The 24660-nt window shown below is 40.5% G+C and overlaps 1 protein-coding gene across 2 annotated transcripts in view; it reads right to left on the bottom strand.

Annotated features, from left to right (window-relative positions):
- The window catches only part of DERA (deoxyribose-phosphate aldolase), a 122417-nt gene that overhangs the window by 67609 nt on the left and 30148 nt on the right, over nt 1-24660 (bottom strand). The window contains exons 2-5 of one of the 2 annotated variants that reach the window (XM_051850797.2): nt 8864-8965; nt 6002-6099; nt 4373-4520; nt 2875-2970 (exon numbers count right to left, since the gene is read on the bottom strand). In XM_051850797.2, the coding sequence (XP_051706757.1) occupies nt 2875-2970; nt 4373-4520; nt 6002-6099; nt 8864-8965 (444 nt within the window). The remainder of the gene's footprint in view (nt 1-2874; nt 2971-4372; nt 4521-6001; nt 6100-8863; nt 8966-24660) is intronic. The other variant, XM_002712636.5, reaches the window with a different exon arrangement.

Raw genomic sequence — 24660 nt, 5'->3', positions numbered from 1 at the left:
ATCATATTAATTCAAAGGGAAAAAGCATTAACAAGTACCTATTATGTATAAGAACTATTAAGAATTATTATGTGTAAACCGACACTAAAAACTCAATACCACACATAATTTCCCACAAATTTGTACCTAAGTAAAAATGTAAAAAAAAAAAAAAATCCAGGATCTATATGCTGAATATTACAAATCTCTAGTGAAAGAAATCAGATGATCCAAAAAGAAACACATCATGTTCCGAGGACTGGATATAACACGGTAACATTTCAGGTAATACCAAAATAATCTAAGGTACAGTTTTAAGGCAATTTCAATCAAAATCTAATCATATGGCTTATAGATATAGAGAAGTACATGATAAAATTTACATGGAACGCCATAAATAAGAAAACTGATATGGAAGGCTATATCAACTTTTAAAATAACAAACAGAACAATGTGGTATTGGTAGGCATTCACCCCTGTCAATAAAACACAGCACAGATGTAGACCAACATAAATAAGCCAAATGATTTTTGACTAAGGCCTAAAAGCAATTAAATAGAGGCAGGACAGCCATTTCAATTTTTAATTTTATTAATTTTTTTAAAATTGAAAGTCAAAGTTAGAGAGAGACAGAGAAAGAGAGCGATCTTCCATCTGCTGTTTCACTGCCCAGATGGTCACAACAGCCAGAAGCTGGGCCAGGTGGAAGCCAGAAGCCTCTTCCAGGACTCCCACATGGGTAGCAGGGGTCCAAGTACTTGGGCCATCTTCTGCTGCTTTTCCCAGACCCTTAACAGGGATCAGGACAGCCATTTCAACAGTGCTGGAGGACCCAGTGTGGTGGTACAGCAGGTTATAGCACCACCAGGGACACCAACATCCCATTTGAGCACTGATTCAAGTCCTAGCTGCTTCATGAACTGAACTTTTTAGGCCTTTTCTCTGCCTCAACCTAAAGCCTACTGACTATCTTACACGAGTGTCTCCTAGATGTACGCTCTGCTTCATTCTCTTGCTTTAGTGTAGTTCTCATCCTCTACCACACAGACAGTGATAAGTCTCCCTAACTCCATTGTACTCCTTGCTCATTTGTCCCCTGCCATCCTCTAACTTACTACACCATGAAGCTGATCATGCGAAGCTTTTCCTTAACACTTTTCACCATCTTGCCCATCATCAGAATAAGGCTCACATGCCACTGCAGGGCATGGATTCCCTATGAGATCTGATCCCAATCTACCTGTCCGTTATCTCCTGTAGTTCCTCTTTGCCCTACCTGTGTACCCAAAAACTACATAAAAATCACTCTGAGTTCCCCAAACATGCTTCTGTGCCTACTCCTGATCCTTGAAAACCTAATGTGGTTACTGTCTCTGCTATGATTACTAATGCGTTTCCTTCCTCTATGACACCAACCTGTGTAGAAATAAGCATTTCCTACTCAGTTACAACTGCACTGTTTGAATATCTTTATTATATATATTTATCTTACATATATAATACATATATGTATATATAACAGAATATATACATATAGCAATATAAAACAGAATATATATATATATATAATTGTAAGGTAAATGTAGGTAAACATACAATGGTGAAATAGAATGAAAAGTTTCTTTGGGTACAAAAAAATCTGAAATTCATGCATCGTTCTTTCATAGTATGCATTTTTCATGAACTTTTTGACGGTCTCTTACAGAAAAGGATTCCAAATGTTTTTGCACCAAAAAAACTTATCTTTTAATTACATTTCATCACGAACTTTGTGAAGTAGTCCCATGTATATGTGTGTGTGTGTGTGTGTGTAAAATACTATATCTGCATTATGACTTTTTTTAAATCTGACTTTACCTCCTAAACAACTACATTTCTTAAAGGATAGTTTTGTATTCTTGAGAGTTAATGTGTAATATGTACTATATACAAAGCAATGAATTAATATTAAAATCATGAATAAATACAACTAATAAACTGTTTTAGATCAAAATATAAAATTATATATGTATATATGTGTGTGTATGTATGTGTGTGTGTATATATATATGTATGTATGTGTGTGTGTATGTATGTATGTATATATATATATATATATATATATATATATATATATATATAAAAAATTCCCCATAGCATCTGAGTTAAGGGACTGGAAACACTGAATAGTAACAGCAAAATTCACAACACGGGTGAACATTTGGTGCAGGAGTGAAGAGATCCAGTTGGGGTGCCAGCAACTCACATTAGAGAGTGCCTGGGTCCAGTCCCAACTCTACGGATCCTGATCCAGTCCTGCTAATGTGCACCCTGGTAGGCAGTGGGTGATGGCTCAAGAGATTGGGGTCCCTGTCACCTTCACTGGAAGCCTGGATTGAGTTCCCAGATCCCAGCTTTGGCGTGGCCAAACCATGCCTGTTGTGGGCATTTAAAAAGTGAAGCAACAGATGGTAGCTCATCTCTGCCTCTCTGCTTCTTGAATAAATAAAAGAAATGATAAATAACTTTTAAAAAATATTAATCTTTTGAAAGGCACAGCTACAGAGAAGCAGAGGCAGCGGAAGAGAGAAAGAGAGAAGGGGAGAGAGAGAGAAAGAGATCCTCCATCTGTTGGTTCACTCCTCAAATGGCCACAACGGCCAGAGCTGAGCCAATCCAAAGCTAGGAGCTGGGAGCCTCTTCTGGGTTTCCCACGTGGGTGCAGGGGCCCAAGTACTTGGGCCATCTTCTACTGCTTTCCCAGGCCATAGCAGAGAGCTGGGTTGGAAGTACACAGCCAGGTCTTGAATCAGCACCCATCTGGGTTGCTGGCATTGCAGATGGCAGCTTTACTTGTTATGTCAAAGCAATAAATACCAGCAATAACTAACTTCTTAAAGCCACAAGAAATTCTACCTGATGCCACAGGGATATTGCAGCCTGCAGCCTGTAGTGCTCTTACAGCATCACACACCCTAGCAGGGTACACACAAACGGCCGCTGTGGTGATGCCTGGGAAGAAAGAAATCAGAACAGGATGTTGGGCAAAGTTCAACTCTCATGATACACTCTTAATTATTATTTAAACCACAAAACTGGCAGAAATCAAAATGAGAGAAAAAATAATCCCCCACACCCACTAGAGATTAAAAAGCCATTTTATTTTTCACTCTCTTCCAGTTCTTGATTACCTGGATTGTTTTCTCAGGGTTACAGCCATAAAAAACAATTTTGATACTTGAGGCTAATGTAATACCACTTTTAAAAATTCCTAAATAATAAACTTTGTGATCACAATTCGACGCTAATATTTCAGTGGATAAGAAAACACAGATGGGCACAGCATCCAAAAAGGAAGTACAGAAGAAGGAAAATTAAGTGATATTCACAGGACATTTTAGCAAAGTAACATTTAATTCATCCTACTCTCTCTTTTGTAAGAAATAAAATCTGAAATAGAGGCCTCATTTTATGGAATAAGCACTTAAATTAAAAAATCAAATACTCATTATAAAGCAAAGCAATATTGTAAGACTTCATACAAAAGTCGTTACTGTTAAGTGCTACAAGTAAGGTGTTGTTTTTATTGTCAATTCAAAAGAAGCATAATCAGCACTTCTCAAAAGCTTGTAGGGTTGTTTAGGTCTGTAGGTTTTCTACAAATTATTTCACATAGAATAGCTGCATGGGGCCAATTCAACGTCTCTATGTGAACTGGTAACAGACAGGCATTCAGGTGCCACAAACCATCCCTCTGTGGAAAGGGATCTGTCTCCAAAAATCATAGAACAACCATGAAGACAAATGGTCTTGAAAACAGAGCTTAGTCTTCCAAGTCTCAGTTTCATCATCAAGAAAATGAGTGGATCAACTTCCAGAGGTCTCCTCCATTTCTGAAATGTTAAAGTTCTAAATTTTGGACAACTTTACAAAGTTCTTTCTTTCATATACACTAAGGAACCAAACGTCACTCTTTTTTCAAAAGACAGAACCCAATATACGAGCATACAATATTTTGCATTTACATTTTATTCTCAAAAGTATTTTGTTTACTCACAGAAAATACTTTATGTATGAGATATGATTATTAAGTAATGAGACTAGCTTTTGCACATTTGGCTAGGGAATTAGAATTTCCCAAACTGAAGAACTGAAAAGAGCTACAAAAAAACTCTGTACCAGCCACTTTAATCCAGGGATGGAAAGAACTGACCTAGAAACAAGATTGAAACTCTCTCCCTGTTGTTTGTCAGAGAGGAATCTCAATAATCTGTCTATGGTCAGAGTTTCTGTTGTGTGTTTCATTCTCTACCATCATGTGCCAGCTACTGAATCTCCTCTCAAATTCTCTTAGAAGTAAGAATTAGGATTGTAAACAAATAAACATGAGATAGACAAGACACAGCAACATTACCTTTATCATGCATATTTAAGGCTTTTAAGAGATCTTCCCGGATTGGGTATTTGGCTTTATAACAGAGCCTTTGAACATTGGAAGCTGTGTCATCACCAGAAAGTGTGGTAAGATCTATGAGGGTCACAGCTTTCAGGAGCCAAGCAGCCTGATGGGAACAAAAGTAAAAACAAGGTACATTTTTTAAAAACCTTCACCTCCAACCCTGTTAGTTATTAGAAAATCATTAGACAAATTTGGGTCTTAGTACCTGATGTCTAGAATGGTATAAGGAACATTCTGACATGTAAGCATTGTTCAGGAGTGACCAACAAGATGAACATTATCCAGAATAGAATGAAAGGGAGAAAAAGCAGCTTTAAAAAATTTTCCCCACAGATATCTCAAAATGAAATCCCTAACAGGCCACGTTGCCTTACTTATGCTATCCATCATAGCCGAAGGAGCACATCACAGTTATCCCAGTTTGGGAAAACTCAGGATTAAGAAGGTTCTGGGGCCGGTGCCATGGCTCACTTGTTTAATCTTTCACCTGCGGTGCCGGCACCCCATATAGGCGCTGGTTCTAGTCCCATTTGCTCCTCTTCCAGTCCAGCTCTCTGCTGTGGCCCGGGAAGGCAGTGGAGGATGGCCTAGGTACTTGGGCCCCTGCACCTGCGTGTGAGACCAGGAAGAAGCACCTGGTTCCTGGCTTCAGATCAGCGCAGCTCCAGCCGTGGCGGCCATTTGGGGAGTGAACCAATGGAAGGAAGACCTTTCTCTCTGTCTCTCTTTCTCTCACTATCTACAAGTCTACTTACCTGTTTTTTTTTTTTTTAAAAAAAAAAAAAAAGGAATAAGAAGGTTCTATCTTAATTTCTTCTCCATCACTGATATCTTGGATGAGATATTATTTTTTAAAATTCCTAAGTCCTTTTTTTTAATTTAACCCAATCCTATTTCTAAAACAATATTCCTATTTCACACCTCATTCTGATGAGTTTCCTTTTATCTTTTCAATCAAAGTACTTCCAAGGATGAGCAAAATGTGAAATGTCACTCTAAAGGACTCAGTCACAATGATCTGCCTTACTTGTGAAATGAACTCCAAATTCCTTCTAGTCCTGTATGGCACGTCTTTGATTGGTGTACAAGGATGAATACGCTGACTGCAAGTCCTCTATGAAACATTGCTTTTGGGATTTTCAAAAATGATTTATGAAAAGTAATGGTGAGGGAAACATGATGATCAAAGAAGGTCAGACACTCTTAGGATCTGACCATTGGACATACCAGGATTAGATGTTATGGTTTTTAAATTAAAATAAAAGACAACTAAAGAAGGCATGTCTAAGAAACAGAATAAATGTGTTGAGAAAATATGCCATTTAATTCACTCATGAATAAAGATGCTTTAAATTCATTTGCGGTTTTGCCAGTCAAGAGTGATAAGATTTTTAACTTGTTTGGATAAATGTGTTATCTTTCTCCAACCCATCATCATCATATATGAATTATTAAAATAAGTCATGGACAGCTGCAATCTTTTAAGTTTCGATGCATCCTGAGCGAAATTCAATATTGTGGCCTTGAGGGAAGAGTCCCTGAGTTGTGAAACACAAGGACAGAATGCTCAAGAAGAACCTTTACCTGCCACTCCTTTTTCACCGTCCTGCGAGCCTGGATTTGTTCCGCACGCCTCAGAACCGCTGGTTGATTCACTTGTATTTTGGAAATCCAACTGAGGTCTAAAGGAGGGAAAATGATGACTTTTTTTAAACTGAGAAATTTTATTAAATAGAGTAACCTATTTCTACATGGTTCTTAAGCAGATACATTTATCATTTGACATCAATGCTCTTTAACAGCTTATGTTTTGTGTTTTTTTTTGTCTTACTTTGTATGTGTGTGTGTGTGTGTGCTTCATGCACAACAACAAATAACTTTGTTGAAGGGAGCCCAGTCATCAAAAGGCAAACATCGTACAAAATCAAATACCTTTGGAACTGGCAGGGCCTGTATTGATTCATTACACAGACATGTCTAACAATGGGGGGAAATGATGGGTTCCTCATGCCATGTGACTCACTTTTGACAGCAAAGACTTATTTGTGAGTGTCTAGTCTGGGAGAGAAAATGATTAATAAATACTTAAGTGAATTAATGTTCGAGCTGAAAGGAATCCTTAATCATACCCCTTTACTGACAAGATTAATATCTACTAGATGCTGATATGGTACAACCCATTCTTTCTGCAAAGGAGAATTTTTTCAAAATGTATTAGAAATAACAACATTGATATAACAGAGGTTAGCAGAAGGGAAAGGAAAAAGCAAGCCATTAAAGTTCCAGGAGACACCTCAGTTGCTTCTGTTCAGAAATGTTCCTTTGAAGCTACCTTGATCCACTCTTTCTTCTCTATTGGTTGACTAACTTGTTCCTGAAAAAAGACTCAGCCAAATGCTAGCTTCAGTGAAGGAACTCTGCCAGCATCCCAGATAGAACTAGTATTTGAGGGCTGGTGCCACGGCTCAATAGGCTAATCCTCTGCCTACGGCGCCGGCACCCTGGGTTCTAGTCCCGGTTGCTCCTCTTCCTGTCCAGCTCTCTGCTGTGGCCCAGGAGTGCAGTGGAAGATGGCCCAAGTCCTTGGGCCCTGCACCCCATGGGAGATCAGGAGAAGCACCTGGCTCCTGGCTTCGGATCAGTGTGGTGCGCCGGCCGTTGCGGGGTGAACCAATGGAAAAGGAAGACCTTTCTCTCTGTCTCTCTCTCTCTCACTGTCCACTCTGCCTGTCAAAAATAAATAAATAAATAAATAAAAGCCATCAAGGCATAAAAAATTTTTAAAAAAAGAACTGGTATTTGGGTATGTCTCTGCCATAAGTGAACATATTTCTGGCATTTGCTATATTATGTCATGATCCTTTGCATCTTTGAATGTCCAATGGCAAACATAGATTCTGGCACACATGCCTTCGGGTTCATCCACTGACATTCTGTAATGGTGGCCTCACAGTGAAATGGGCACATACCCATTTACGCTCTGTAATAGATCTCACTTCTGTATCCCTCTAGCAACTCCACATTTCTGTAGAATCATCTTAGAAGGGCCTTAAAAGACTACTGTAGGAAAGGTTATGCACTAGGAACTCTATCCTACTTAGATAACTCTTTGTAATACAATGGGGAAATTTGCTTTGCACACCCTGTACTATGTAACAACACAAATAATAATTATTTCCATCTACCACAAAAACTACCAACAAAATCCATTTATAAAATATATTCTCTCTCCTATTTCCATCTGATTCTAATTAATTATGTCATAGAAATTCCAAGTTGGAGTTTGAATGATTAACAATGATAACCTTATTTAAATATCACCAAAGAAGGAATCAACTTTTGGTGCTTCCTTTTTTCTAATTAAATTATTTTGTTAGCTGAAATTTTTTAACAAAACAGATTTTTAACATTTCAGCCCATCTGCTCCTGCTCTTCAAAGATATTGTATGTTTTCCTGCTTGTTTGCTGAGCCAACTTCACAGAGAAAATAAGAGCTTGAGGTCAGGCAGATTAAATCTACCTCTTCTATCCAAAAGACTGCTTTGGCTCCAGGATGGGCCAAAGGGAAAAATACCCAAACAGACACACTAGACTGATTCCAGTATATCTAAGACCTCTGCAACCGGACCCCCTGCCCCACTACCATCCAAATATAAGAGGCTCTCTTATTTGTTTTGATGATCAGTAACAGTGATTAGGTTATGGTAAAGATCGTTTCAGGCAGATAGTAAACCTGAGTGAAGCGTAGAGTTGGGTGAACTATAAGGCTCACCACTAACTCAGTGTTGGCAGTGGTCAAAGAGGGAAGCCTACGGCTCAAAGGGGCAGGCTTTGAGGGGCTGTCCTTTATGGGTCATATAACATCTCAAAGTTCTTCCCCTCCTCTTCTTCATTCCCCACTCCCAGTACTGGCATTATTGTAAGCACTGCTGCTGGACGGTGGCCTTGGGCAGAACTAGGACTCTTCATTATCTGGATCCTTCCTCCTTATCATGCTTGCTAGCTATCAGTAGAGAGACAGACAGATCACTCTCACCCACTGATTCATTCCCCACACACCTACAATGGCCAGAGGCCAAAGCTGGAAGCAGAGGATTCAATCCAGGTCTCCCACATGGGTAGAAGAAACTCACCTAGTTGAGCCACCACCACTGCCTCTCAGAGTCCACATCAACCGAAAGCTGGAGATCAAACCCAGTATTCTGAGTGGGCCTCCTAAGGGCACCCTCACCTCTAGACTAAATAAACATCCAGCCTTCAGGCTCACCTCTTCCCTCGCAGTCAGTCCTTCTAACTCTGTGTTCAGCCATCCTAACCAGACACATTATGTCAAGTTCTATCTCTGGACCTGTGTGCCCTGTTGGTTCCTTGTGCCTAGCATGTCCAATAGTGCCTTGGCCAGAGAGTTAACTCCTACTCATCCTGTAAGGCTCAGTTAAATCTCACCTTCTCTGTGAGCCTTCCCTGAACCTTCCAGGTTGCAATATTCCTTTGCTTCTTCGTGCTTCCATGTAACTTCACATTCTGCCCACAGTCCAGGTCCCTTCCCTTAGGATGGCAATAAGTATCTAAATTATAAATTATAAATATATATATATATATAAATTTATAAATTTACAGACTTTAAACAAGCAGCTGCCATACGGGTGGTACTCAGTAAAGAAGCAGAATGGCTCCCAAAGACCAAACATGATCTGTTTCTGGGCACTGTCTTTCTCAGTTGATTCTGATTAGAAAGGACTTTTGATTCTTCACACACAGAACTGGGACTGCAGCATGGATGAGATGATTGGGAACACTCACCCTAAAAAAGAATTTTTCACACAATTCCCACCAAAAGTTAGAACCTCCAGGGCCTGCCTTCATCCTCCTCGGACACCACTTGCCAGAGGTCCCTGCAAACCATCTAACGGAGAATGTAACAGAATTACTTCCCTCACAGTATCATCCTCGACTGCTAAAAATATCATTAGTGGTCACAAAACTACCCAGCCCCACATTTAATGTAGCCACAGGATTTGCCTCTGTGACCTCCCTTGGCAATGAATTATATAAGTGACTATCTCATTTTATTAGCACTTAATTTGCTACTCTTTAATTTCATCAAATAACCCTTGTTCTCCTATTATGGGGTCTGGGGAAAAGAAAGGACTGATTGGCCTTTGTGATGGCCTTCATAATTTTTAATTTTTCATTCAAGTACCCTTTAGTGTCTCCTTTCCAGGAGAAGTGGTCCTAACGCACACAGTCTCATCAGGACCACAGTATCTTCTTCTTAGGGGGTACAGGAGGGGTTTCAAGTGCATGTGCCTTTGGGGAGAAGAGACTTGAAGCCCTAATTGGAAGGCAGTGACACTCTTCTTTTAAAACTCTCCAATGAAGAAAATCAGACTGTTTCTCTTAGAATGTCATTTTGGTGGCTTGCTGGCAGTTACAAATTTGTGCTCAAATGCTCTTCTCACAATTTCTTATTATTATTTTTCTTATTCAAGTCTCAGTGTGTACCAGTATTATTTCACTGCAAACCTTTCCAGTCTATCACTTCTATTTGTGTCTCTACGTAATTTCCTACGTTCTTCACTATAATCCTAAAACACGTAATACCAAAAATAACCCTGTAGGAGGAGGTATAGTTTCTGTTTTGATGTGCTTTTGTTCACAATGAATTAATATAAAATACATTGTGATACCTTATAAGAGGCTTTTCCATACAAAATTTAGGGAAAGTAAGATTAAATTTTCCATGGTTTCTCTTTTTCAAAGATTTATTTATTTATTTGAAAGTCAGAGTTACAGAGAGATGGGGTGAGGGTGGGGTGGAGAGTGAGTGCTTCCATCTACTGGTTTGCTCCCCAGATGGCCACAATGGCTGGAGCTGGACCAGTCCAAAGCTATGATCCAGTAGCTTCTTCCAGGTCTCCCACATGGGTGGCAGGGCCCAAACACTTGGGCCATCTTCCACTGCTTCCCAGCCCACTATCAGAGAGCTGGACTGGAAGCAGAGCAGCCAGAACATGAACTGCTGCCCATATGGGATGCTGGTGATACAGGCAGCAATTTTATCTGATATGACACAATGCTGGCCCCTCCATGTTTTCTCTTTATTCTGTGTAGGTTTGGGTATCTAACTTTATAACTGTATCAGTATTATTTCTAAACAGTCACTTCCTGACATACATTTATATAGTATATTTTAATACCAGAGTATATTACTAAGTATCCTTCTTACTTTATTCAACTAATTCTCTATTATTTCTGTATTATTTTCCATTCTAATTTTCAGCTGGGAATTAGACACCCCCTTTCATGTGTGCAAGTGCCTAGCACAGAAACAGTTGCTCAATATATGTTTGTGCCCATTCTATCATGATAAACTTAATTTTGACCAGCAGATATTGAGAGTAATGAATATCATTCAATCACATTTAATCCAACCTTAGCCTTGGAGAAGTTAGGTTGGCAAGGTATTAAAAAGAAAAAAAAAAGACTCCTGGGTATCACTACATCCTTGATCCATTCAGGCTCATCAGACCTTCAATTTATATAGTAAATGAGTAACTTATCCTAGCCCAGCCCCTAACCCAAAAAGGAAACAGACTATGCTGAGAGCCCCATCTTCACCAGCAGGCGAGGGGTCTAGAAGTAGTTTTCTTTCCAGTGCCTAGCATCCCACAAACCTTGAGTAAACTCTTCAGAACACCCACACTCTCAGTGGGCCTTAGGTAACTCACATAATGTTCTACTGGTCAAGTCCAGACCTTAGAGCCCAAACAGATATTCTAGAAACCAAGACACCAGCACCCTGGCAACATATACTGCCATACCCCGGAAAGTCTTGCTGGAATGGTATATATCTCAACTGCCACTCTGCTCCTAAGCTCTAACTCCCACCCACATACCTTCCCCTGCCAGGCCATTCTCTAGACTATCAATCTAAGACCAGGAGAGTCACAAGATCATTACATCCCCTCAGAAGTTACAACTCAGATTGCTGGCATCAAGTTGAAGGCAAACTTGTTCTCCAAGTTCATTGCTGCTACACCAGTGTCATCTGTTGTCCTCTTCCATCTGGCTGTCACTTTCAGGATGTCTTGCATCCATAGCTATTGGTGTGACAGGGTAGCCTTAAGTTTAAGGTTTTCCCAGAGGACATAGCCTGCCCGAGTGATTATAGGTTATCTTGCTTTGTTGCTTCAGAGCAGGGACTGCTCCTTTGAGAGAAACAAGTTATAGATATTAGTCTACGCCTCTGGCTTTAACTGGCATATTTCTGGCTTCTGTACTTTTCTGCTTACTTGCTTGATAATGGTCAAGGCCACCAAAATGTAGTTTCTGCCTTTGAAACCCCCCACCACTGCAACTCGGGGCTGTCTTCTCCAGACTTGCCCTGTGAGAGGGCAGTCACCAGCTGGCTAATGAAGACTCCTAATTTGACCTCAAGAGTCTCACTGTATTTTTAATATGTGCGCCCCACAACATTGGGATCATAACACTTCCAGAATACATCCTCCTGTGGAAGAAACTCTGGGTCCACATTGCAAAGTGTATGCCTTCTTGTACCTTACTTTGCATAGCAGCATCATATAGATGATTTTAAGGTGTTCCTACTTGGATCTATTTTTCATCCATCCTTAAGACATTTGTCACTTCCCCACTATTGCTGCTCTTTGGGAATCAACTGCCTTTTTCTACCAATTGTATTCCTTCTCTCTACATGAATTATCACCAGTAGGTTAAATCTAGGCACTAAAAGAACCTCATCACTTACTCTGGCATCTAAAATACGGAGTGATATGGGGTTCTGGCTGATTATTTGAGTCCCAATTACTCCCAGGATGCTCATGAATACTCAGGTATCAGCCTCAAAGTTTCCAATAGCAGTTGGCAGCTGCAGTTATTTGGCCAATCACATCTTCTTGGTGCAATGAGATCTACTTCATATCTAAGCACCCATGTGCAAGCCCTACAACCTCCCTGTTGAGCATTTGTAGAGTACAGGCATTGCGCTAAATGATGTGAGAAATGCAATGGCGGGCCGGCGCCGTGGCTCAATAGGCTAATCCTCCACCTTGCGGCGCCGGCACACCGGGTTCTAGTCCCGGTCAGGGCGCCGGATTCTGTCCCGGTTGCCCCTCTTCCAGGCCAGCTCTCTGCTATGGCCAGGGAGTGCAGTGGAGGATGGCCCAGGTGCTTGGGCCCTGCACCCCATGGGAGACCAGGAAAAGCACCTAGATCCTGGCTCCTGCCATCGGATCAGCGCGGTGCGCCGGCTGCAGCAGCGGCCATTGGAGGGTGAACCAACGGCAAAAGGAAGACCTTTCTCTCTCTGTCTCTCTCTCTCACTGTCCACTCTGCCTGTCAAAAAAATAAATAAATAAATAAATAAATAAATAAAAAAGAAATGCAATGGCATAAAAGAGGTTGCTCTCACCTTGAAAAAACTTAGGAAGAAAACCAGGAAGAAAAATCACAGGCCTGGGAAGAGTTGAAAAATACAAGCCAACATATAAGGGTAAAAATCAGGATTTTCTTTTTCTTCTTTTTTTAAAGATTTATTAATTTATTTTAAAAGCAGAGTTATAGAGAGGCAGAGGCAAAGAGAGAGATCGTCCATCCACTGGTACACTCGCCAGAAGGTTGCAATGGCCGGAGCTGTGCCGATCTGAAGTCAGGAGCCAGGAGCTTCCTCCAGGTCTCCTACTTGGGTCATCTTCCACTGCTTTCCCAGGCCATAGCAGAGAGCTGGACTGGAATTGGAGCAGCCAGGCTTCAAACCGGCGCTCATATGGGGTACTGGCACTACACATAATGCCTTTACTTGTTATGCCACAGTACTAGCCCCAAAATCAGTGTTTTCAACCAACACTTCCCCACTGATTTCACAGGCTTTATCAGGAAGAAATCTTTCCATAGAAAATAATGGAAACTCATTTTGCTGATTGGAACAAAAATGGAAGGGTATTTACTTTTCATAAAATTCAGGAATTTGAAAGACCAAACTCAGAAAACAGACAGGAACCAAAGATACCAATTGAGAGTCACACGCTAGACCAAGAACAATGCTGATGCTCATGCTTAACAGCAACAGTCAGCCCAAGATGCCACGGCAGAGGCCACCTAGCACCATCACGGACATCTCCTTTAACCCACACAGAGCCTAACGTTCTGTAGTAAGAAATCCAATGCCTGAACGCAGGTCATATGGAGGGAAGAGATCTTTCTCTGCCTTCCTACTAGGATTCCCTGATGTCAGCAGAATGAGTCAGTATAAGTTTCTACAACAATGATTAGCTTGGGACATGTTAGATGGGAAAACTTCCCTTGGAGATGCATAAAGCATATTAGCATATTAAACTCTATGACAAAGTCTATAGTTTTAAAAAAAACTGTGATATTTTTTAATCAAGTACTTCTCGAATTTTCCGACCACAAAACACTTTCCCCCATAACATTTACTTGACAACACTGGCTGGATAATCAATTTTAGAGGAAGGGTGGGTCACAGTAGGCTTATCCAGTTTGGCTAAGAAAATCTGAAGTGTCTAAGCAGAGATTTGCAATTGACCCGAAAGCACTGGTTCTCAGTCCGGACACATGTTCAGTTGTCACGATTGGGGGACACTCTGCTGTACATCCTCCAGTGCACAGGGCAGCCTCCTACAGGGACAAACTCTCTGCTCCCAAGTGTTAGCTGTGCCACGGTTGACAATCCTTCACCATAGACTGGGCAGGACTCAAGAAAAGCAAAAAGGAAGCACAGCAGGTTTATGGGGTAAGGACATATCACAAGCAAAAGCAGTCTGGCTATATGTGCCTAACTGACTTTGGCTGATTCAGAAAATGCCTTAAGAATGAGGCTAATGAGCCCAGACCAGTGCTGTCCAGACCAGTGCTAACCAACCAGTAAGCACTGGCCACATGCTCATCTGAGTACTGGAAATGCGGATATCCCACACTGAGATGTGCTTTAAGTCTAAAATACATAGATTTCAATGATTTAATAAAAAATAAAGGGTATAAAATTGTTTGTTTATTAGGTTTTAATATTGATTAGCCAGTAAAAGTAAGATATTTATGATACATTTAAGTAAAAAGTTATTAAAATACTTTCATCTGCTTTTTTTATTATGTGCATCTAGAAAATTTAAAATCACTTTGTGTCTCATATTTCTATCAGACACCACTGGTTTACGACTTTATCCTGTAGGTGATAAGGAGTCACTTTTCACAGGATTGTAACAGAACTAAAGAACTATTTTTTCAATGTTTATTTATTTATTTATTTGAGATGCAGACAGAGAGACAAAGAGACAGACAACTCTCATTGGTTCACTTCCCAAATACCCACAATAGCCAAACTGGCCAGGCTGAAGCCAGGAGCTGGGAACTCAATCCAAGTGTCCCATGTGGGTAGCAGCGACTCAACCACCAAGGCCATCTTAGCTTCCTAGGGTGTACATTAGCACAAAGCTGGAGTTAGAAGACAGAGCTGGGAACTGAATTCAGGTACTCTGATGTGGGACACAGACATCTGAACCCTTGTGCTAAACATCCACCCTCAAAGACGTATTTGTATAAAATAATCAGCTTACAGAATATGTCCCATGGAAATACCTACACAGGTATGCAAATGCAGATATTAAAAGGTATTCATGGTAGCAATGTCACATATGACACCAAGATATGTGTCCAGTTCAAGAAAATATAGCAAGTTTCAATATGGAATACAATTCAGACTTTAAAATGAATGAGGCACTTAAGTAAATATTGTCGTATAAAACTAATTACAACATATTACTCAGCACAGCAGGTGTCTTTTTTTTAAAAAAAAAGTTTATAAAAATTCACAGCAGGTGTACCAAACTGACAGCATGTTTCTCTTAGGAGATAGGATTACATATGATTTCTATTTTCTCACATTTCTCATTACCTTATTCAACAGGATAAACAAAATATATTAAATTCTTCACTTAAGAAATGCCAAGCACTAGAGTGCAAAAGAGGCAGAAAGAGAGGCAGAAGACAGCAGGAGACCAGTCAGGCCGCTGTTACTGTGGTCCAGGCAATAAGCATCACTTCCACGGGCATCTGCACCGCAGCAAACCCTCCAGCACCAATCCTTGGCCACTGAGCCCTTCTCAAAGTCAGCCTGACACCGCTGCACAAAGTCAGGTGCAAATGATATCAGAATGCCCCGTTACTGTTCCCGCAGAACTGATGACCGAAATGTGAGCAGCACAATAGACGGTGGTGATCCTAGTACTCCTTCAGGATACCAACACCGTACCTGGATGAGAAAGCCCTACCGTTAGCTGCTCTGGCCCACTCATAAGCCATGTCCCTCCCCATAGGTAGGTAATCTGTGGGAATAACAGGACATATTTTCCCTGGACCACATTCCTCTTCCAGTTCATGCTCAAGGCTGCATCGGACTCCAGGATTCCTAGGTTCTAGGCTTGCTTACAAGGACTTTGGTGATCATCACCTAAAGTCAATAGCTTAAAATCAAGATAGATAAGGAACAGAACGTCTACTGGAAAGCTTGACAAACACAATTCTAAGTATGAATTATATTCATTCATTTGACCAGTAGCAACGAGGTACCCTTCACAGTGCTAGGCACCGCGGTAGGCCACACGAATATAGCAGTGGACGACAAAACAAAATCTTTACTCTGCAGATGTAATAAACATAAAAATATCTATTGAACACATGGGCTACAGTGAAAAACTGCATAGGACAAGGGAATGGAGAATGCAGGGATGAGCATCAGCAGGCCAAGTGTTTGGTAAGAAAACACTGGGGCAGATCCCCAGGTGAAATGAAGAAGGAAGCAGTGAGGTCCTCCTCTGGGGGCACAGTGTTCTAGGCAGAGAGATGTGCAAATGCAAGGTCCACAAGGCAGAGTGAACAGATCTTATCTCATCTGAGGGGACAGGCCTGAGCACAGCTGTCTGGGGAAACAGGAGAGATAAAGTCAGACAGATTGCCAAGGGCCAGATCATATGACATTTTCCAGAATGAGGTTACACCCCATAGATAGGACACGGAATCAGTTCTGTCAGCTGCAAACAGCACTTAAAAAAATTTAAAAAAAAAAAAAAAACAGAATAAAATAGAAAATACCAGAGGGTGTTGCATGTTATACCAGTAAGGATCATGGAAGTTTTTTTCTAATTACACTTAACTAGCATGTGGCAATACAAACTCCTCTGCCTATTGTGAGCATGGCCGACAGGTCTGAGAGGCCCTTCGTGAGGACTTTTTCAGCGTGGAACCATTGGGGTGTGAAAAAGCTGGCCTTAAAGACCAAGATGATCTAACTGACATTTTCAAAGCATCTTTTTGGCTATTGTGGGAAAGGCAATAGGAGCTCAGGCAACAGCAGGTGGTGGCTGGAAGTACAACATTCCTAGTGGCAGAGGAGAGAGGTTCCAAACCTCAACAGCCCATTGGCTGATGATTTTCTGTTGTCTTTAAAGTTGGACTCCAAACAAATGCGAGCTACTCACTCTCTGATGCTGTTACGTTTCTACCCAGAGAGTGAACAAAGAAAAATTTCTATTCCAGAAGTGGCAGAGTTCACAAAGCCCAAAATTCAAGGAAGAGCGTCCTCTGTTCACTACCCATAGAGACCACCAGACAGGTCAGCGCAGAAGAGTCTACAGACTGGAACAAAGAATCAGGGCTGATCTCTCCGCCTCTCTCCCCAGCCACTCCGTGCTCCAGTGACAACTAGTGTGGGGAGCAACTCGGACTAGACTGTTACTGGAATTAAGACTTATTCTATGCATCTGCTCTCCCACAATATGGCGCTGAGAAGGGAGTAACAACTTCTATGCAGCTGCCTCTCACCAACTTGAGTGATGACCTGCAGGAGCTGATCCTGCTCCTGATTGAAGGAGAGCAGCGTACTCGGCGTGTGGGTAGCAGAGTTGGGATTGGCGGAAGAGGACTATAAAGGAGGAGAGAGACAACATGCACCAGGAACATCTATCTGAAGGAACACCTGAGCAGCCCCCAAGAGAGCTGGCCGGCGGTGTGCTGCTCCCCCGCGGAAGTGGGGAAAGTGGCAGGGGGAACCGCCCTTCCACGGAGGTGGAAGGGTCAGTAGCCAACCAGGGAAGAACCAGCAGCAAACCCGGGGAGGGCCAAGCAGACAAAAGAACAGCGCAGGGTCCTGTGTCGTTCCTCCGTGAAGAGGGGGAGTGACAAACTAGAGTAAAATTTAAAAATTCCTCCCAAAATTGCCCATCTGCCAAGCTTTGGGACGTCAGTAGGGTGACCCTGTCATCCTCGTTTGCTCAAGATGTGCCTAATTTTCGCCCTATCCCATCTCGGTATTTGTCTTGTATAATTCATTTTTTAACAAAGTTAAAATAAACCAGGATGGGTTTATTCCAGCTTCTGCCACGGTCTCCAGCAGTAACAACATTGTGAGGCAGGTGCAGCAAACTGAGTTCTCATTTGACCAAATGGCTTACTCTGAAAGGAGTCCTCAACCTGGACTCTTTTGCCTTCCCTCCCACACATTAGAAAATAAACACTCCCAGTATACACGGCATTCACTAATAATTGAGAGTTTTTACAATATTTGTTGCTTCAGACAGCTGTGTCCTTCTGGTTTGGGGTAATAATGGGAAAAGGAATCAGTGAGACCCAATTGTTAGGCAGGTACAGCCATGTATGGGTAAGGGTGTGTGTGTGTGTGTGTTTTGGTTTTCCTTGCAGAGAGCAGACTAAGGGCAACACTCTTATAGTTTATTATATTCTGTAAACATAATACCATTTACTTTGCATCAGGTTTTTTTAATTTTGAAAAAAAAATCTATAATAATGACCTCAAAAATGTATAATGGAAAATGCAATTCTGAATTCCCATTTCTCAGCAAAGTTGATTAGCACAAAATATTTTTCCGCATTTGCCACATGCCATGGGAACCACAGAGATATAGCTGACTAGAAGACCTAAATCTGCTAAAAAGCATCAGTATCTACTTCAAACAGTATCAGCTATATTAAGAAGCCTGTGCCTAAAGAATTCAACACATCCTCAAAATACAGCTACATAAAACTTTGAAGCATGACTTCCTTTTAGATAAATGATTATTTTAAATAGTCCTCTTTTTTATATCCAAATATTATGGTAGACATAGAAGAAGTAAAGCAGGAGCTACTGCCTTGGTGGCTCCATTAACAGGAGGATTTCACAACCAACTAAATATATTGGTTTCATATCAAAGGCAAGTACCACAGACAATCAGTTAAATTAATTCAAATATTGACCCATTTAACAAATTTAACTTACCTAATCCAAGAGATATATTTGGAAGTCTATTTTATTGAAAGTAAAACAACTGGCATCGTTATGACTATAACTATAAATTCAATTAAACAGGTTAGCATTGAACATATAATTATTTGACTTTATAGTGATAACAAAGATATAAATTTTGTTGGGAGGATAATATCATTATTAAAACAAGTTCTTATTGAATTAAGAAACCTATAGGGCAGAAATATACTTGGATCTTATGTGACAGACACAAAAATTATAATTTATTCCAAAGAAGCTTCTATATTCTAACAATTAAAGTAGCAGGGTACTTCAAAAAGTTTACAGAAACTGTATTAAAATAAAAGTTTATTATATCTTCCAAACATTTTTAAATCTATATACAATTTTTTCATATGAGAATCACTTTTATCCCAACTATAGTGGTCAAATTTAAAATATTTTATATACAGGCAGAACAAGTGAACTATTTGAACTTTGTGAGAAAGTTAATGCTGAATTTCTAAAAAACTGATAGGAAAAAATTGCATACTACAATAGTTGTAATGACTAAAATTTACTTTGTAAGTGAAGTTGAACATCTTTTCATTTGGTTACTATTTATAGCCCTTGCCCATGTTCCTGCTGAACCGTATGTATGGACTTCTTACTTTTTATTAAACTCTTCACTTAGAGGAGCATCAAGCTTCTGACTGTAATCCATACTAAAATGTTATCTCAAAATAATAAATAAAATATTGAGTTGGAAAAAAGGAAAAAAATCACATCATACCCTATAAATATATGAAACTGTTATTTCTCAAAGATAAAGACAAAAAATTAAAAATCAAAAATAAACATTGCATGACAACAAGCACTCTCTTTGATGGTCATTTTCAGTTGAATATTAGAAAAATTTAACTCTTGGAACTCTAACAACCATTTTGCCAATCAATCTAAGCTTATGTACATTGGCCTTGAACTATTTCTAAGATCTTTACATTTTGGCTTTATGTTTTCTTTTTTTTCAAAATCAGCTGAAAATCTTTAAAAAAAAAAAAACTATTAAATAAATAAATAAAACACCCAAAGGCTCTGGTTTTTGAAGCTTTTACTGACCTATAAGTATTGAAGACAAAATGATAAATAGCAAGATGATAAAATTGATCCCTACAGAAATGAGAGAGGATTTAAACAAATCCATGAAGAGATTTTGACTCATGAACGACAATTTTCAAAAACCAAAACTGCACTATGTTTGGTGCTGTGGCAAGGACTCGGCTTGGGCTGCTCACAGCCCATATCAGAGTCACTGTGCTCAATTCCGCACTCTGCTTCCAATCCAGCTTCTTGTTAATGCACACCTCTGGAGGCAGCAGGCGATTGCTCAGGTTCTTGGGTAGGGACCACCCATGTGGGAGACTCTGAGATCTTGGTTCCTGGCTTCAGCCTGCTCAGCCCTTGCTGTGGTAGGCATTTGTGGAGTGAACAAATGGATGGAACACTTCTGTCTCTGTGTCTGTCTGTATGTCACTCTGCTTTTCAAATAAAAATAAAAGTTGAAAAATAAAATTGCGCTTTGGAATATCTCAACTTACTGTGTTATTATCTAGCATTGCATGACAAACCACCGCAACACAGCACAGTTAAACATGGTATCCATCTCCTCACTGGTCCTAATGAGTTGACTGGATTTCAGCAGTTGTGCTGCTGCTCTCCCTTGAGATTTTACATGCGGCCACGGTCAGCTGGCAGCTGGGGCTGGAACATGCAACATGGTCCCACTCACATGCCCAGAGCCTTGGAGAGGGCTCTGCAACAGCTTAGCTGAGACTATTTTCTTTCATTTTATTTAGAGGGAGAGAGGGAGGGAGAGAGAGAGAGAGAAAGAAAGGGCAGATTCAGAGAGACATACAGAGAGATCTTCCTTGTGCTGGTTCACTCACTAAATGTCCACAACAACCATGGCTGGGCCAGGCAGGCCCTAGCCAGGAACCCAGAACTCCTTCCAGGTCTCCACTGTGGGTGGTAGGGAGACCTACTGCCTCCCAGGTGCACATCAGAAGGAAGCAGGGGGCTCACATAAGGAAGTACTCCAATATGCAATGTGGATATCATAGCAGCATCTTAACCACTGAGCCAAATGTCCATCCCAATTAGCTGAATTCTTACGAAGCCACTCAGGGCTCTCAAAAGTGTAAAAGAAACTCATAGGGCATCACTTCTGCTGTGTTCTATGCATTAAAGTGAGGTACAGGGCCAGCTCAGGATCACTGCATTTGGAAGACCACACTAGCACATCCATATCAGATACCTAGCGCACCTTTGGAGATTACTGACCACAGCTTCTACTGTAAACTTGATAAATTTCTATGCCAAACTAGAAAAAAATGGAATGAGGAGGCATGCCATTTTACAGTATTTAAATTTAATAAAATATTCAAAAGAATAATAAACAGTTACTTGACAGGCTTTCTTATAAAAGCATAAATAAATTTGTCTGATAATGGAGGTAAGAAATACTATGAAACTGTGCTAAAATATTTACATACTCCAATGCAAAAAAAAAAAGGAATTGAGAATACACTCCATTGTTGGGCACCAATAGAAAATATTTTCTCAAGGCCACACCGTGGCTTACTTGTCTAATCCTCTGCCTGTGACGCCGGCACCCTGGGTTCTAGTCCCAGTTGGGGCACTGGATTCTGTCCCAGTTGCTCCTCTTCCAGAACAGCTCTCTGCTGTGGCCCAGGAAGGCAGTGGAGGATGGCCCAAGTGCTTGGGCCCTGCACCCCATGGGAGACCAGGATAAGTACCTGGCTCCTGCCATTGGATAAGTGTGGTGCGCCAGCCGTGGCGGCCATTGGAGGGTGAACCAACAGCAAAAGGAAGACCTTTCTCTCTGTCTCTCTCTCTCACTGTCTAACTCTGCCTGTCAAAAAAAAAAAAAAAAAAACATTTTCTCAATTAAAAATATGTTCCACATATAAAGAATCAATTAAAGGTGTCCACAATTTCAAATTTAATAAATGTAAAACGTTTTGAGGCAAGCATTTGGCCTAGCAGTTAAGACACTGGTTAGGACATCCTGTCCCACATTGGAATGTATGGGTTCAAGTCCCATCTCTGGCTCTCAATTCCAGCTTTCTGCTAATCTAGAACCTGAGAAGAAACAGTGATGGCTCAAGTAATTGAACTCCAGGCACCCACATGGGAGACCTCGATTGTGTTCCCAGCTCCCAACTTCAAGTCGGTCCAGCCCTAGCATTGTGGGTATTTGGGGTGTGACCCAAAGGATAGAAGATCTCTCTGTCTCTCCCTCCCTGCCTCACAATAGATAAATGATTAATTTGCAGAAAAGCTAGTTTGATGTAGGTCAACATCAAATAGCCAATGACATGTCATTTTTGAGAAACTTTCCCCAGATCAGCATTACAACTTTGTTTAGACAACCATCACTTGACTGATGCACTCAGCGGTGCAAAACAGCATGGCAGTGCAGAGCAAGGCAGGGGACTGTGCTCTGGCTCCAGTGCTGCCATTGTGAGACCGAGCTGGCCAGAGAAGGCTTCTACAACCCAACTCACCTTGAAAGATTAGCAAAAGTTAACCAGGAGCCAAGGAGCAGAAAGATATTTGACACTGAGTATAAAGTAGAGGAAGATCAATCCAGGAATGGGTACAGCCTTTTTTTTACAGAAATAACAATATCAAAAGTTGGGAATAAAGGTGTGGTTGCAATCTGGTCAAGGAGAATCCTGAAATTTAGACAGAGGACTCAAGACTTGAAACACTAGGCGCCACCATTCATTAATATGGTCAGATGATGTATAAGACTAACTGAAAAGAAGAGAAAATATTTTAGTCAAGTTTTTGCCCATTTTGTAAAATGAATATTTACTTATTTGAAATTCTAGTAATAAAAAAATATAGGTCAGATTAAAAGACAAAGGTAAATGGGGAAAACTGAATCAAATGGATAGTTTGCCTTTGGTGTGAAATTATAATATGAAATGCAGATGTAAATGGGGATATTTTGAAGGGGTATTTAGAAAAAGGATGTCAGAACATTCATAGGCATTCTCTTAGGTGGGCTAAGAGAACTTACAACAGATCACTGGAGGCTGGCAAGTGCTCCCAAAAGATGTATCATTCTTGAGTTCTTCTTTAAAGATAATTAAGTTTCTTAAAAAAAAAAAAAAGTTACCTTTGAGATACAATGACTGAACAGCCCTTGTCTGGACTGTTGAGGAACAGTTTTTGTTCTTGTTTTTTTTTTTTTTCAATGTTTTTTTTGTTTTTTACTTTATTTTTCTTTCTATTTTCCTCATACAACGTGATGAACTCTTTACCTAGGATAGAATTAATCTTCTGTGTATAAAGTTAAATGAAAATAGACCTTAATAAAAAACAAGACTGGGAACAGTCCAGGAAATATGTAGAGGGGTAGGAGTATGTGTGGGAGGGCGGGTACCATGAGGAGAATTAGTATGTTCCTAAAGTTGTATTTATGAAATGCATGCAAATAAATAATAAATAAATAAAAAGAACAGGACTATGAAAAAATTAAAAAGAAATCATATGACTAATGTAAATATTCAGCTCTACACAAATCAGTGTGCTCATATCCAGTGTGCTAAGTTGAAATCCTGACTCTGCAAAAATTTCAAACATTGCATTTACATATTAGAAAAAGCCTTGGTATCAATTAGGTAACCACCAAGAGAGGTAGTCTCTTCAATCTACAAATTTCCTTTGATACTCTGCTACTGATGTATTGTTCTGATTCTACACACCATTACAACTAACTGACATCTCATCTGCTTCCCCTCCCCAAGTAATACTGACCCATCTCTCAAACAAATGTGTATGCCCTGTGCCTGCACTATTCCTCCCTCCAGCCTCACTCAGCTAATTCTCAATCACCCTTAGGGTGTCAGTTTAAACACCACATCTTCTATGAAGTTTTCCCTGACTCCCCCATATACATTAGATGCCTCTGCTAATGTGGTCCCTCAACAACCTGTTCTACTTCTGCTATCAAGATTATCACAGAGAAACTGGAAATGGAAGCAAGAAGTGAAAATCTATATTCATTGCTTCCACTAGGTCCATTCCTCTGTTCAATGCTGAAGACACTTGCACACGGGGTTATGCACTCTAAGGCAAAATATAGGAGGGTTCATTTCTTAGACCAAGAAAAGAGACTCAAAGAGACTGGACAATTGGGATATTCTTTGAAATTTCCAGCAAGATCACTCTATGGTTGTAAGTATCACACATGCCCAGTGAACTTCCAGTGAGCTTTCAACTGCTACAAAGTTTGGAGGAAGTCCACAAGTCATAGCTCACTTCTTGCACTAATTACAAGCTCTGGGAGGGGGCCCCAAGACCACATCAAGTTCAATAACTGACCAGGACATTGAGAATTCACTGAACACTAGAAAGTGCTTAACCTCAGTCACAGTTTTACTGCAGCAGAAGTATACAGATTAAAATCAGGTAAGGAAAAATATCTACAGGCAAAGTCCAGGAGACTTTCAAACACAGAACTTCCAGTTGTCCACATCCCGCCGAGAAATGAACAGCGCTCACTCTCCCTGGCATGTGACAATATGCTCAGACAGCTGCCAAACAGGAAAGCTCACTGGAGCTTTTGTGTCCAGAACTTTTTCTTGTGCTTTTGTCACAAGGACAGGGTTAGATGTCCACATTGCCCATCTCAGTCTCTAGCCCCTCTGGAAGCTGAGTTGATAGCATAGGACCAAAAGTTCTCATCCTGAATCACTCTGTTAGACTGTCTGGCATGGCCCAAAGCTCCCAAGTAAACAAAACATTACCAGACAGAACATGCTTAGGGTCCAGAAATGATCTCCCAGGAGCCAAGGACAAATATCACATCTCTCTTTGGGCAAGGTTAAATTCATTACTACAGAAGTGCCTCCTCCTTCAATAGGAATGGAACTAA

This window comes from Oryctolagus cuniculus, chromosome 9 (genome assembly GCF_964237555.1).
Source record: "Oryctolagus cuniculus chromosome 9, mOryCun1.1, whole genome shotgun sequence".
NCBI classification, from domain to species: Eukaryota; Metazoa; Chordata; class Mammalia; order Lagomorpha; family Leporidae; genus Oryctolagus; species Oryctolagus cuniculus.
This window is presented reverse-complemented; position numbering and strand designations above follow the sequence as displayed.